The 12,101-nt window shown below is 36.6% G+C and overlaps 1 protein-coding gene across 2 annotated transcripts in view; it reads right to left on the reverse strand.

The window, feature by feature from the left end:
- The window catches only part of LOC150106492 (hexokinase-2-like), a 65,283-nt gene that overhangs the window by 26,626 nt on the left and 26,556 nt on the right, over nt 1-12,101 (reverse strand). For both annotated transcript variants that reach the window (XM_090393154.1, XM_090393155.1), the window contains exons 4-5: nt 6,613-6,828; nt 956-1,055 (exon numbers count right to left, since the gene is read on the reverse strand). In XM_090393154.1, the coding sequence (XP_090249280.1) occupies nt 956-1,055; nt 6,613-6,828 (316 nt within the window). The remainder of the gene's footprint in view (nt 1-955; nt 1,056-6,612; nt 6,829-12,101) is intronic.

The following is a 12,101-nucleotide window of genomic DNA, read 5'->3' on the forward strand; positions in this document are numbered from 1 at the left end:
ATATTTGTATATTATTTGAGTCTACAGTTCATATTTGAAAGCTTCTTGACCCTGATTATTTATAAAGTTTTTGAGTGTGTTATTCTTTTCATTGTGATATTTCATTGTTGGCCTGGTTAGCTGAGTAGTTAGTATATCTGTTCTCCAACAAACTGAGGGTTCAAATTCTGCCATGGAAATGGATGTTTGTGATTGTCCTTAGGTGGGAGATGAACCTCATTACCCAGTGTGAGACCATTATCCCACTTAATGGAGGTCTGAAGTGGCTTGATAAAGTTCTGTGTTTAGTCTCTAGAGAAGTTTCCAGACTAGGTTTAAAAAAAAATGTATAAAATCAATAAAATGGAGAAAAAAATCCCTAGCCACCCATGGTAACAAATAAAACTTAATGGGCGAGAGCCACATAAAAAAAAATAATAATTATCATGCTCAAAACTATAACTAGTAATCACTTTCTACTCCAAATTTCCTTTCTACCTTATTTTCTGAACCAGTGTGTTGATATCACTATAAACAATAATAATCAATAAAACTTTATTACTTATAAAGTTTTATTGATTGTTGTGGACTGCAGAGTTTGGTAGATAGAAGGAGAGGTGATATGATTGAGACTTTTAAACTGTTGAGAGGTAGTTACAGGATTGATACTGAGGAGTTCTTTTGCTTGGTGGAACAGTGGGAAGGAGTGATGACAAGGGGCCATCCCTAGAGGTTACGAAAGGAAGCTGTGAAGGACCTGCATATTATTATTTAATAATAATCCAGAAACCCTGCTAAGACAAATATGGAACTTTTTCAAGTCACTTCAGACCATCAATAAGCAGATGAAATTTATGCTGATTCAGTATCCTGTAATAAATGTCAAATAATAATGATACAATTAATTTATTAATTAGTATTCATTCAATAACTATATTAATGAAATGGAAAATTAAAAAAAATTGTAAAACTATACCAATGATGAGTCCAATTCTACATTCTCTGTTCTTATGTGCACATGACATCAGAGTACCAGTTGTGTCATTAAGTATAGCCACTACATCTATTTCAATATCCTGGAAAATTAAGAATAATTTATTAAAAAAAGGGGAAGAAAAGAGAGAATAGAACATAAGTTGGAACACTCATTTAATTTATGATAAAAAGAGTATGATCTATGGAATCAATCTGAAAGATAATTAAATTAAAAAAAAAAGTAGTAGTTTGAATATACTGCTAAGAATTGTTAATTCATCTGCATTAATTCATGTTAAGTCATATTTTAAGTTTGTAAATGAAACCTCATGCCGAGACAGTTTGAGACATAAATAGTAAGCTCATGAAAATGACATTTACAGTTGCATTTACATTTATGTAAATGACATTTACATAAATCACCTGTAATTTAAAAATCAAACTCTCTCTCTCTCTCTCTAATCCTTTATTATTATTGTCCCCACAGGATCTCCCACAAAGTTAGGAGGCTTGTTGTGAGAGGTCCGTTCTCTTTCGTACAAAGTCTGTCATGTTAAAATCATTCAGTGTCTTCACATTCACCATCTTCTCAGGAAATGCATAACATATACCCAAATTTCCATGCATATAACTAACTTGTTACTTCCTTAAAAAAATTTATAGGGATGCCCATCCCTTGTTCTTTCTGTTTGATAAGCATCTTCCTCTCAAAACATATGTCTCAATCACATCATGTTCCTTTCTATCTATACAGTTCTTCAGATTCCATCAATCTGCTATTTCCAACTAATATTGAAATCCTGATATCATTTGTGTTCTCTGTCTTCAAAACCTTTCTAAATTTTGCCTATCCCCTTGAAATCCAGATGATCAGTGCACAGTAATGCAAATGCAGTATGATCAAGGATTCGGAGGGGACCATCACATTCTTATCTTTGCTAATCAATGTTCTTTCTCATCATTTCAGCAATCTGCTGGGTAATATTTACCATTTTCATGCACAATCCCCTGAACTTCAACTCTCCTGTAACCATTATTCTAAGATTCCTTTCTTCCTCCATTGCATTATTGTTGATAGAATATACAACTTTCCATCAATAAATTCCAAAGTTTAAAACCTTGCACTTAGTCACAATAAGTTGTTGTCTCATCTCAACTAATCTGCATTTGGCACCATTTCTAATAACCCTCTCCAGCTTTGATTCATTTGAAGCATCTGCAACCCATTTACATTATCATTAACGTACACCTGAACAGAAACAGTTCCAGTCAGTTTTCTCTGGATCCTTCCTGATATATCCTCATCACCCGAGGAGACCAAATCTGAGCCCAGTAATCCATATGAGGCCTGATCAAACCTTATACAATGGAACCATTACTGCACATCAAGGTCTTCTGCATCACCAATATCCAATGTGACAACTTCACAACTTGTGCAACACAGCCCCTGAAATGCAGGTCCTTGTCTTCTGCCACTCCCAGATCTCTCATCTCTTCTATCTCCTTCATTAATTTCCCCACTAAGTGTAGATTTTGCATATTACCATTGCTTACTACAGAATGTTACACTTTTGCAACATTGAACTGATAGTTCCACTTACCTGCCCACCCATACAATCCATTAAGTTCTCCTGTAAGGCCACAACATCCTCTTGACTCCTCATCATTGTTCTTCCCAATTTTGCATTATCTGCAAACAGTTGCATATCTACAGTTAAACCCATTCCAATATTGTTAATATATGAGTTGAACAACAACAATGGTTCCAAAATGGACCCTTGCAGCACACCACTAGTGACTTTCCTCTTTAAGATACTAAATTCCATATACAACTTGCTGATAACTATCTGACAGCTAGTCACTCTAAACCACTAGTGCGTTAAACCAACCCCATTCATTTCAGAGATACCTTGTTTGTGTGGCAGTCTATCAAACGTCTTTGCAAACTATCAGCACAGGTGCTAAAAGAGTGTTCAGCTGAACTGGCTGTTCCTTTAACTATGTTATATAATTTGAATCTCAGAACAGGGAAGATTCCACAGGAGTGAAAATAACATATGGAATCCCATTGCACAAGGGTGGTACAGAGACCGATGTATCCAAATATCGACCAATCAGTATCTCACGAGTGATGGTGAAGATTTTGGAAAAGTTGGTTGGGCTCACATTCAGAAATGAGTTGGCAGAGAATTTACTAAGGGAAAGTCATGTTTAGCAACTTGCTCACATTCTATAATAACGTTACCATTGAGATAGGCAAGGCAAATGGATACACCATGATACTTTGGGATTTTGCTAAGGCTTTTGAGAGAATACAGCATCAAAGACTATTGCATAAATGGAGAATGTGTTTGCATTATAATGCAAAAATGGGAAAATGGATGTCAGTTCAGTGTTAGTAAATGTAAAGTCATGCACTTTGGTGTGATTAGATATCCAATGTCATATTATATTGGTGGGATTAGGCTAGGAGAAACTGACAAAGCGAGGGATTTTGGAGTGTTAGTAGATAGCAAGTTGAAGTTCAGGGGCCATGTAGCAAAGATTGCAATACAACTCAAAAGATAATTGCAATGCTGAAACAAACTTTGACATGTAAAGATAAGGACATCATTTTGCCTCTTTATAAGCCCTTAACAAGACCTCACTTGGACTATTGTATACAGGCCTGGTCTCTTGGTTTTTAGTTGTGATTCTGATACAGTGGAGAGAGAGAGCACAAACGAGAGAGTGTTAAAATGATATCAGGATTGTGGAATACTGATTATGAAGATGGATTGTGGAATACTAATTATGAAGACAGATTGAGAATTCTAGACTGCAAACAGGAGAAAGAGGGATTATATGAGTCTCTGATTCCATGGAGGTCAGATGTTAATAATAATAATATGATTGAGACTTACAAACTTCTGAAAGGGTCATACAGGATTTCAATTTTTCATTTTATGGAAGGTGGGAAAATGATAAGGGTATTGTTCAAAGTGCCGCCCTGGGCGGCACTTTGAACTTTACCCTATACGTTGTTTTGACTTTTTGTAGTATTTTTGGTGTGTATTAAGAGGGGAAGCAAACTCAGGGATCGCCCTGGGTGGCAAAAGCTCTAGAAACATCACTGGAATGGCAAGGAATACATGGTGGGGGAGTTAAGTCTGGGAGGCTGTGTGTGTGTGTGCGTGCGTGCGTGCAGAAGATGAGCAGACAGCAGCAGGTGAGGAGAAATCACAGATGGGGGACAGTATGAGTGGAACTGATTATAGACCACGAAATGAATTGTTGTGTTTGTTTACAAATGCAGGAGTGTCAGAAATAAGGGAAATGAAATTGTTGCATTGATTGAGTTTATGTGCCGGAAAATAGTTGGAATAAGTGAAACATGGTTGGATGGGAATGACATCTTTATGGGAATAGAAATGGAGGGATATAGTGTTTTTCATGATGATAGGAAAGGCAAGAAGGGAGGGAGAGTGCTACTGAATGATAGCAAGGGAATTATTTCTGTGCATGGTTGAGATACAATGAGAAAAAAAAAAGTAGCAGTGGTTTTGAAGCAGTATGGGAATGAGAATAATCACTATCATACCTTGTGGAGGTTGACAGAATGAGATATTTGATAGGGTGCTGCTACAGGCCAGGAAATGTGGAAGGTTGAGACAAAGAAATGTATAGGCAACTTGACTTAGTGAGAAAGCAAACGGTGATCATTATGAGCATTTCAACTACGGCAATATTGAATGGAATGAAGAGATAGCATCAGGGAAACGGGAAAATGAATTGAGTTCTTAAGAGACAACAATCTTAGGCAGTATGTAATGGAGGGCACATGAAAGCTAAGAGTCCTAGATCTGGTTATATCATCAGAGGATGTGGTGAATGGAAGTGTCTAATCTTCCCCCCCCCCTGGTTGGAGAGAGTGACCATGAAGGGATCACTTGGGTGGCAGCCAGTCACACGAGAACCTCTATAAAATCTGATCTGATTTTCCCTTTCAGTCGTTTCCAACCATAGGTGACTTTGCAGGCATTGCCCACAAAGTATTCCTGGAGAGATTTTTTTTTTTATTTTATTTTATTTTATTTTTTTACAGGGTAGTTCACTGTTGCTTTCCCCAACCTCACTTTTATCTGGGCTCAAGACAGGCATATGGCTGGGATGTATTCATGACTGTATTCCATGTGTATTCATGGGGCCAGTTTGCCTGTTCTGGGAGACGAAAAACCTGAGTTTCTGGGTGAACAAAAACCCTTACCTCCTTATGAGACTGGCTGACTCACCTTTAGTCTCGTCAGTGGGAGGCAGACCCAGAGTGGTGATACTAAGGCAGAAGCAATGGAAAGATCATATTTACCTATACGAGTTGCCAACCACTCTGGGTCTGCCTCCCACTGACGAGACCTCAATGAAGGTCGAAACCAGTCTGGGTAGTGGCCCTTCCCTTAATGCATAGCAGTATACATGTCTGCAAGGAGATGTGCTTTGCATTGTGGGAGATACTGAGACAAGGAGTGATGAGAGCTTGGTCCACCTTTGCTATGAGTTGCCAAGGGATGTACCACCTTACCTCAGTCCTGAAGATATTTTCAGGTGCAAACTTTGTTTGCTTACACTTGGATAAAAAAAATTAAACTAAATTTATTATGGGACCATTATTGTTTAACTTGTATGTTAATGACACTGGAGCCAGCTTAACTGGAGATGTGCAGCTGTTCGCCAATGATGTAAAGTTGGGAAGGGCTATGAGAAGTAGAACAGATGTGGCCTTGCAGGAGTATCTGAATAGACTCTTTGAGTGGGAAAATGATGGAGATATCAGTTTAATGTTGAAAAGCGCAAGGTTTTGAAATTTGGTAGACAAGGTTGGGATGCCGAGTATATAATTAATAGCGAAATTTTTGGAGGAGATGAGAGATCTGGGAGTGATGGTGGGCAGAGACTTGAAGTTTAGCAGTCACATTGTTAAACTTGTAAGAACATCCCAACAGATTATGGCAATAATGAGAGGACACTGGCATGCAGAAGCAAAGAGTTCCCTTTTTTAGGCTTTGTTCAGGCCGCATATGGACTATTGTGCACAGATTTGGTCACCTGATTTTCAGGGGTAGGGGATGAGGGTGTATTGGAGAAGATTCAGAGAAGATTTATCAAGTTAGCTTTAGGTCCATGGAATGTCAGATACAAGGAGAGATTAAGGGAATGCAACTTATAGAGTCTTGTGAGTAGAAGAAGAGGGGATATGATTGAGACATACGTTGGTGAGGGGTTGTTACCAGATTAATGTGGAGAAGATATTTCATAGAGTAGAGGGAGGCCAGGGTAGAACCAGAGGCCATCCATGGAAGCTGTATAAGGAGAGTGTGAGTGAGAAGCATGTTCTTTGCATGGAGAGTGATTGGTGAGTGGAATGCATTGCCTGAAAGTGTGGTGAGTGCAGAAAATGAATGGGTTCCACGCACAACTCGATCTTTTAGCATGAGAGAGTATAGACCTCCCATGATGAGTCCTTTGACTCCATGGGATGTTAATAATAATAATAAAATCATTAATATAAAAGTAATCCTGTGATGCCATATGGTAAAAAAAAAACTGTTGAAGCAAAAAAAATGAAATGACTATTTATACAAAATACAAGCATACACAAAAATTCAGATAAACTATACTTACTGCTCTCCTTTCTACTGCTTCTTGCAAGAGCCTCACAACATCCTCTCCCTCCACTCCAGAGCATTTAAATCCCTTGGTCCAGTTTGTAAGCCGAGCACTATTCAATGCTTCTTGTTTACATGGAAAACTAAATGTGAAGCCAAGAGGTAATCTTTGATCTTTAATCTCCAATTTCTCCATAAATTTTGCCAAGCATTCAGCAATGTGATCAAATAGCTATAAAAAAATGATCAAACATGATACTAAATTATTCACAATGCTGTATGTTCATCCCAAAGTTTACTAAGATATAGAACAATTTTCTAACAATAATATGAAAAAATTTTCTTCATTTTAGCTGTTATTACAGTAGCAAAACAAGAGTTGTTGGAATCTTGATAAGAAATATAGAGATCTGTTCAAAAAAAAGTATCTGGATTTTTGTGAATGTTATTGCTTTTGCCACTGTACTGGAAAGATGCATTCTATTTTAGGCCCCAAACTGCTATTTTGCTAAATTGAATGTCACACGTAGAACTTTAGTTAAAATTAATTTGTGCTAGCCTGTAGAAATTACTATTTCTTCTGATATCTAGAGAGAAAACATGATGGATACAGCAAAACACTTGAATAAAATTATCACAATTATTTCATCCTGTAACTTACAAGCAATTCAAAAAGACATAATACAGGACAAATACATCAATAACAGCAGATGCCACATGCTAGAAGGATTATACCCAATGCATAATAAATCCTACACTATACTGAAGAATATGCCAATAAAACACAGATTTTTCCACTATATTTCTAGTTCCATATATTTCTAGTATTTCTAAACCTACAATCAGAATCTTGAAGTTTCACTTGATTCCCATATATTTTCCTGTCAACAAAATTTCTAATCTCTTACCAACTACAAAAGGCATACTTTCAGCTTGATCTGGCTGGTATTCAACAGACTCCTGGTGAGTGTAATCTAACATTGGACAGATAGGCCATTCTGTGGGAAAAAAAAAAGAATTAGTGAACACTCACTACTACATACCTTAAACCTCAGAAGTCTGGTCTTGCATAACATGGGATTGAAACCAAGCACAACCCTTTGGAAGGAGGCTTGTCTTCTCCATAGAAGCAGTTTTAAAAAATGAATGGCTCCTCAAAGAAAGTTCTGAAGCCCTGTTACGCTAGGTCTAATTTAAACTGGAATAATTGCCTCTCTCTTTCAAATGTTTGGTAGATTCTCATCTTACTTAAATATCAGAAATTATTTATTATATATTTGATATGAGCCTTTTAGCATGCAGTACTGCTATTATTATTGTATTTATCTGTTTTGCTTGTTTGTTCAACACCAGTGATTAAATTCTAAACGAATAAGCTCTGGAGTCCTTAAAGTAAGGATCATAAATGTGAGGCTATTGCTAGATTGTTGCAATAATTTTTTAAATTAAATTAATTTATTTATTCTGGTGGAGTTAGAGCCATCAGCCCTTCTCTTTCACACCACATTAAATACAAATAGAAACATTAAATACAAATACAAAATTACAAATTAATACAATAGTTCTAACATATTAATCGTAATCAGGTGACTGTTGATATTGACTTTATATACACATTCAAAACTGTAAACAATTGTTGAATTATAACACAATAATTACCGTAAAGGAAGAAAAGTCACAAAACAGAAAAATGTTCTGGGTCCGTGCCCAGTGAATAAAAAAGTTCCTGGGGTCAGGACCCGGAGGGTACTGGCTGAATTTAACCACTGTTCCACACTAATGTACCCTTAATTTCAGTACATAATATTTGTACTAATTTTATTAAAGCTATTTACCTTTCTGATATCTGGCATACATTTATTCAATAATTATTTAACTAAATTGCACATTTTTCCATGCTGGTCATTTCTCAGTGTTGGTGATCATCCAGAGTGTAACTCACTTTAGATTGCAATTTTTCCTTCTTTAAACGGAGAAAAAAAAATACTATGCAGAGATATATCCTGTTGCATGGTAGCATTTATATATTATTATTATTATTATTATCATTATCATTATTATCAGACTTCCATGGAGTCAGCAACTCATTGCAGGAGGTCCTTCATCATACCATTCACTGTCTCCACATTTCCAGTCAATGTATTCCAACCTCACAACTCTCCATGCAAAAAATCTTCTCTTCAGAACTTTGCTCACACCCTCCTTATACAACTTCCAGGGATGGCTTCTTGTTCCCCCCTCCCTTCTCCACCCACTCTATGAAAAATCTGATCCACATTAATCTGTGTCAGTCGTGTTCTCCCTCATATACTGCTAGGTGTTTTGTCAATTATAAAAGAAAATTTAATCTAAAAACACTGTCCTGTACTTTTGGATATCATAAGATCACCAAAAAAAAAACATATTTAAGCTTTATTGCTTTACCACAGATAACGAAATCATTTAACTTCAGCCTAGAAAAACATAAAAATATACTCATTGCCACAACTACTGGACACTCTGGGCTGGAAGACCATGCTACAGACACTAACAACAAATATGCATACCAAATAAGATTTCAGCAACTTGAATGACTGAAAGAGTGCAACCAGTTGATTTCTGTGGCATTTTCATATAGCACAAAGAGGGTAAGATAGTACCATTACATAAAGGTGGCTCCAAGACAGAAGTAGCAAAATAGATCAATAAATATATCAGGAGTGCTGGTTAAAGTACTGGGGAAGTTGGCTAAAGGTAAAATCCAGCAATAGGTGGATGTGAATAAAATACTCTATGTTGGGCAGCAGTCTTTGAAAAAGATCTGCCTTAGTACATTTTTGGAAATTATGGAGACAACTACCGTGTTTGAATAAAAAATTTAGTTTAATATTACTAAAATTTTACAATTCAACGTTTCGACCTTTATGTCAAGGTCATCTTCTGGAGCGTACAAATATACACAGGAAACAAGCTATACTACAATCATACTGGTTCGTTAAAGACACTGACTAACCGCTACCACAATTGTTGGCCTGACCTCTGGTGAAAAAAAAAAAAAAAAAAATTATACATCAACGCTAGAGTCCTATTATTTGTGTTGTCTACTATATACATATATTAACATCATTCCATCCAGTTGGAGTGGAATGGTTTCTAATACTAGCGGATTGGCTAGGGTCCTGACTTATGTTGAATCTTTCATATTAGGTTGGCTGAATGTGTGCCATCCAGATCCTTGGAATTTTCTTACCATCTTTATTGTTGATATTTGGGTGGTTTATCAGGATTTCGCAGGATTCTTTAAATTTTCTTTCGTACCATGTTTTTGTGCGGTGTAAGGAGCAGGTGTTTTTCCAGTTGATTTGGTGTAAGGTGTTAAGTGCATGGTCTGAGAGGCCTGCTTCACCATAATGGTTATATTTAATGTGTCTAATGTGTTCTTTCTTGCATATAGGGATTGTCCGTCCTGTTTCACCAATGTACGGTAAGTTACAGGTGCAGCGGATGCAATAGACTCCAGGATGTGCTAATGGGAGGAGAGGATCCTTAGAGGAGCTGAATATGGTTTTAAGTTTAGTGGGTGGTTTAAATGTGGCATTGAGGTTATAATGTTGTAGGATTCTGTTGATTTTTTCTGATAACCCTTTAATGTATGGGTTATCAGAAAAAATCTAACCAGCAAGCCCTGAAACAAGAACTAAAAATCATTAGTGACACATTCATAAACAATGGCTATAACAAAAATACTGTCAATAAAATACTCTATAAAACCACAACAAAAACGAATCTAGATTACAGTAAAACCATAGCCATCCCATACATTAAAGGGTTATCAGAAAAAATCAACAGAATCCTACAACATTATAACCTCAATGTCACATTTAAACCACCCACTAAACTTAAAACCATATTCAGCTCCTCTAAGGATCCTCTCCTCCCATTAGCACATCCTGGAGTCTATTGCATCCGCTGCACCTGTAACTTACCGTACATTGGTGAAACAGGACGGACAATCCCTATATGCAAGAAAGAACACATTAGACACATTAAATATAACCATTATGGTGAAGCAGGCCTCTCAGACCATGCACTTAACACCTTACACCAAATCAACTGGAAAAGCACCTGCTCCTTACACCGCACAAAAACATGGTACGAAAGAAAATTTAAAGAATCCTGTGAAATCCTGATAAACCACCCAAATATCAACAATAAAGATGGTATGAAAATTCCAAGGATCTGGATGGCACACATTCAGCCAACCTAATATGAAAGATTCAACATAAGTCAGGACCCTAGCCAATCCGCTAGTATTAGAAACCATTCCACTCCAACTGGATGGAATGATGTTAATATATGTATATAGTAGACAACACAAATAATAGGACTCTAGCGTTGATGTATAATTTTTTTTTTTTTTTTTTTTTTTTTTCACCAGAGGTCAGGCCAACAATTGTGGTAGCGGTTAGTCAGTGTCTTTAACGAACCAGTATGATTGTAGTATAGCTTGTTTCCTGTGTATATTTGTACGCTCCAGAAGATGACCTTGACATAAAGGTCGAAACGTCGAATTGTAAAATTTTAGTAATATTAAACTAAAGTTTTTATTCAAACACGGTAGTTGTCTCCATAATTTCCAAAAATGCATTCGGATCACCGTGCAAGCCTAAAAGAAAGGATCTGCCTTAGTAATTTACTAATGTTTTATAATAGAGTGACAGCAGAATTAGATAGGGGAAATGGATACACCATGATACTGCTGGACTTTGCAAAGTCATTTGAAAGAATATTGCACGGAAAACTATTACAAAAGTTGAAGCAAATGGGAATGAATGTAAAGCTGATTGCATGAATTGGGGGGGGGGGGGCTGACAGATACCAGAAAGTAATACATGGTGGAATGGAATGGAACGGAACCTAGGAGAATGAGGGATAACTAGTGGAGTTGACTTTTGTTAATTTATATATTAATGATATAGGGAAAGATTTAAGGGGGGGAAGATATTCAGGTATTTACTGATGATGCAGAACTGGGGAGGGCAATAGCTAATAATGGTGATGTAGATATCTTGCAGGATGATTTAAATAAATTAATGCAATGAAAATTTTTCAATATATGACAAATAATGAGAGAACTAAGAGTCATCTGTGGAAGTTGTGTAAGTGTGTGTGTGTGTGTGTGTGTGTGTGTGAACTAGATTTTTTGCATGGAGAATGGTGAATGAGTGGAATAGATTGCTAGAATTAGTTGTGAGTACCCTGTCAGTGAGTGAGTTTAAGGAGAGATATGATAGATTTTGTGTATATAAAAGTTAGTGTGGATCTTCCACGATGAGTCTTTGGGTTCCATGGAAATACTGTATAATAATAATAATTACATGTTGAATTGTGTAGAAATGATAGGAAGGTTAATTTTATCTACATAACATTGTATGTCTGGCAACACTTACCTTCTCTAATTACTGTCTGGAGTTTGGGAGGAGGAAGATCCAGAGGTAGGAGTTGAGTTTCCATGAAGAACCCCCC

Source organism: Typopeltis vanoorti, chromosome 5 (assembly GCF_054136105.1).
Source record: "Typopeltis vanoorti isolate ZY-2024b chromosome 5, IOZ_Tvanoo_1.0, whole genome shotgun sequence".
Taxonomy (NCBI): domain Eukaryota; kingdom Metazoa; phylum Arthropoda; class Arachnida; order Uropygi; family Thelyphonidae; genus Typopeltis; species Typopeltis vanoorti.